The 2,681-nt window shown below is 38.4% G+C and overlaps 1 protein-coding gene across 1 annotated transcript; it reads right to left on the minus strand.

Annotated features, from left to right (window-relative positions):
- Positions 1–693: 693 nt before the first annotated feature.
- LOC141134810 (olfactory receptor 10A7-like) lies at positions 694–1,748 on the minus strand. Its single transcript, XM_073624245.1, has one exon. The coding sequence runs from the start codon at positions 1,746–1,748 to the stop codon at positions 993–995; it is 756 nt and encodes a 251-aa protein (XP_073480346.1). The 3' UTR covers positions 694–992.
- Positions 1,749–2,681: the final 933 nt, after the last annotated feature.

Raw genomic sequence — 2,681 nt, forward strand, 5'->3', positions numbered from 1 at the left:
ACTGTACGCAATTCTGTTTTAATGGAAAATGAGTCGTTATACCAATTTCACTATAAAAATGTCTGGGCAATGGTGAATATCCCATAAATATTTAATGTTTTGGGTTTCCTGCAAAATGCATAGGCCATATTTTTGATCCAACATACCAGGATCAGCACGTCCTGGACCCAATTAACAGTAATGCCCCGTACGCACAAGTGGAAATTCTGCCAGCAAAAGTCCGATGAGAGCTTTTGGTCCAAAAATGCGACCGTGTGTATGCTCCATCGGACTTTTGCTGGCGGAAATCCAGCCAGCAAAAGATTGAGAGCATGTTCTCAATTTTTCGGTCGGAAAAAGTTCCGATCGGAAATTCCGATCGTCTGTACCAATTCCGACGCACAAAATTCCTACGCATGCTCGGAAACAATTCGACGCATGCTCGGAAGCATTGAACTTAATTTTCTTGGCTTGTCGTAGTGTTGTACGTCACCGCGTTCTTGGCGGTCGAAAGTTCAGCAAACTTTTGTGTGACTGTGTATATGCAAGACAAGCTTGAGCAGAATTCCGTTGGAAAAACCATCCAAGATTTTTCCGACGGAAATTCCGCTCGTGTGTACGCGGCATAACTGTATTTTTGTAACTGTAATATGTTCTTATAAACTAATAAATGACAAATAAAGTTTAAATACATTTTTTTTTTAATCTGTGGTATATAGCTTTATTCAAACCCTACAAAGGTACAGACAAAGTTCCACCCTACCTCACTTTGATTCTTGATTCTACATTCAAAGTTTTCAGTTATGCCTACTTTGTGATCGTTTTACAGAAGGGTTACACCCACTGATTCTATTGTTGTCTGTGATCAATGGGCCACCCCGTCCAAAGCAATATTTTTGCAATTTTACATAGATATGGCAAATTGGGATCCAGCATAATAAAAAGATTTAATTTTTTTTTTTTTACTCATCTTTTATATTTGCATTTTTGTTTTTTAGAATAGATGGAAGATTTTATTTAAAATATGATTTTATTTTCTCAGTAGCATTTTTAAAATCATTGTTCCTAAATGTGTATATGATTGGATTAAGCAATGGAGTGATTACAGTGTAAAACAAAGAGAGGACCTTGCTCAGAATATTTAGTTGTCCTTTTGTTGGAAAATAATACACAGCGATTAGCGTCCCGTAAAAAATGCACACCGTAGTCAGGTGAGAGCTGCAGGTGGTGAAGGCTTTTTGTCTTCCTGTAATTGTTTTAATTTTAAGGATGGTTAAAACAATATAGATATACGATATAACAATTATTTTAAAAGGTGCTACGACACAGAAGAAACTTATTACAAAGGTTTGAATATGGAGCCATGAAGTATCAGAGCAGGAAAGCTGTAGTATGGGTTCAAAGTCACAAAAAAAATGATCAATGATGTTTGGTCCACAATAGTAAAGACTGCACAAAGACATTGAATCAACCAACACAATTTTGAATCCTAGTAACCAAATGGTAATCACCAATTTAATGCAAATAGATTGGTTCATTATAGAGTTGTAATGTAGGGGCTTACAGATGGCCAAATACCGATCATAAGACATCACGGTCAGGAGAAAACATTCTGAGGCCTCACAATGGGCAAAGAAGGAAAACTGGGTGATACATTTGGCAAGAGACATGGTACATCCATCATGTAAGATGATATAAAGAAGGTTGGGAAGAATATCTGTAATCAGAATTATATCAAGCAATGATAGTTGGGCGATGAAGAAGTACATGGGTGACTGAAGTGTTTTACTCAGAAGAAATAAAATCACAATAATAATATTTCCAGAGATAGTAATGCAATATATGAAAAGTAGTACCATGAAAAACAACATTTTGGTGCATTTAAGATGTGGAAATCCTATCAGTACAACATAGGTTAAATTATTGTGATCGATCACCTAGTAAGAGAACATAAAAATACATACTGTATTTATTGGCCTATAACACTCACTTTTTCACCATGAAAATCGGGTGCAAATAGCGTGTGCGTGTTATACGCCAATACTTCAATTTTAGCGGCCTCTGTAATAGGAAATCCCATCTCCTGGGCCACCATTGGATCACTGTTCTGTCTATCATAGGAGATTCTCACTGTATATAATCTGTCGGCGCTCATCCCGCCCCCTCCCTGTCCCCTCTAGGCTGCAGATGGGCATTGATCAGGCTGCACTGATGGCAATGGTGAGGCTGCTGCACTGATGGCAATGGTGAGGCTTCTGCATTGATGGCAATGGTGAGGCTGCTGCACTGATGGCAATGGTGAGGCCGCTGCATTGATGGCAATGGTGAGGCTTCTGCATTGATGGCAATGGTGAGGCTGCTGCATTGATGACAATGGTGAGGCTACATTGATGAGGCTGCAGATGGGCATTGATCAGGCTGCATTGATGCAATGGTGAGGCTGCAGATGGGCACTGACCCTTATTTTGCTTCAAAGTTCCTTATTTAAAATGTACGTTTTTTTTCCTGAAACTTCCCTCTTAAAATGAATGTGCGTTTTATACGCCGATAAATACGGTAATTATTTGATAAAACAAGACATACAAATGTCATGGGGAACCTCCCTCAATTCAAACTGTTTTTGGTCTGGCTATCTTATCCATCCAAGATTCCATTTCGTCAACATCCTTTTACAACATGTTACTATCCAGTTAAGTTTTAAC

Source organism: Aquarana catesbeiana, linkage group LG03 (assembly GCF_042186555.1).
Source record: "Aquarana catesbeiana isolate 2022-GZ linkage group LG03, ASM4218655v1, whole genome shotgun sequence".
In the NCBI taxonomy this organism is placed as follows: Eukaryota; Metazoa; Chordata; class Amphibia; order Anura; family Ranidae; genus Aquarana; species Aquarana catesbeiana.

Bases quoted from the DNA above. Each gene is read 5' to 3' on its own strand.
- LOC141134810 (XM_073624245.1), bottom strand. From the start codon at position 1,748: ATGTACTTCTTCATCGCCCAACTATCATTGCTTGATATAATTCTGATT.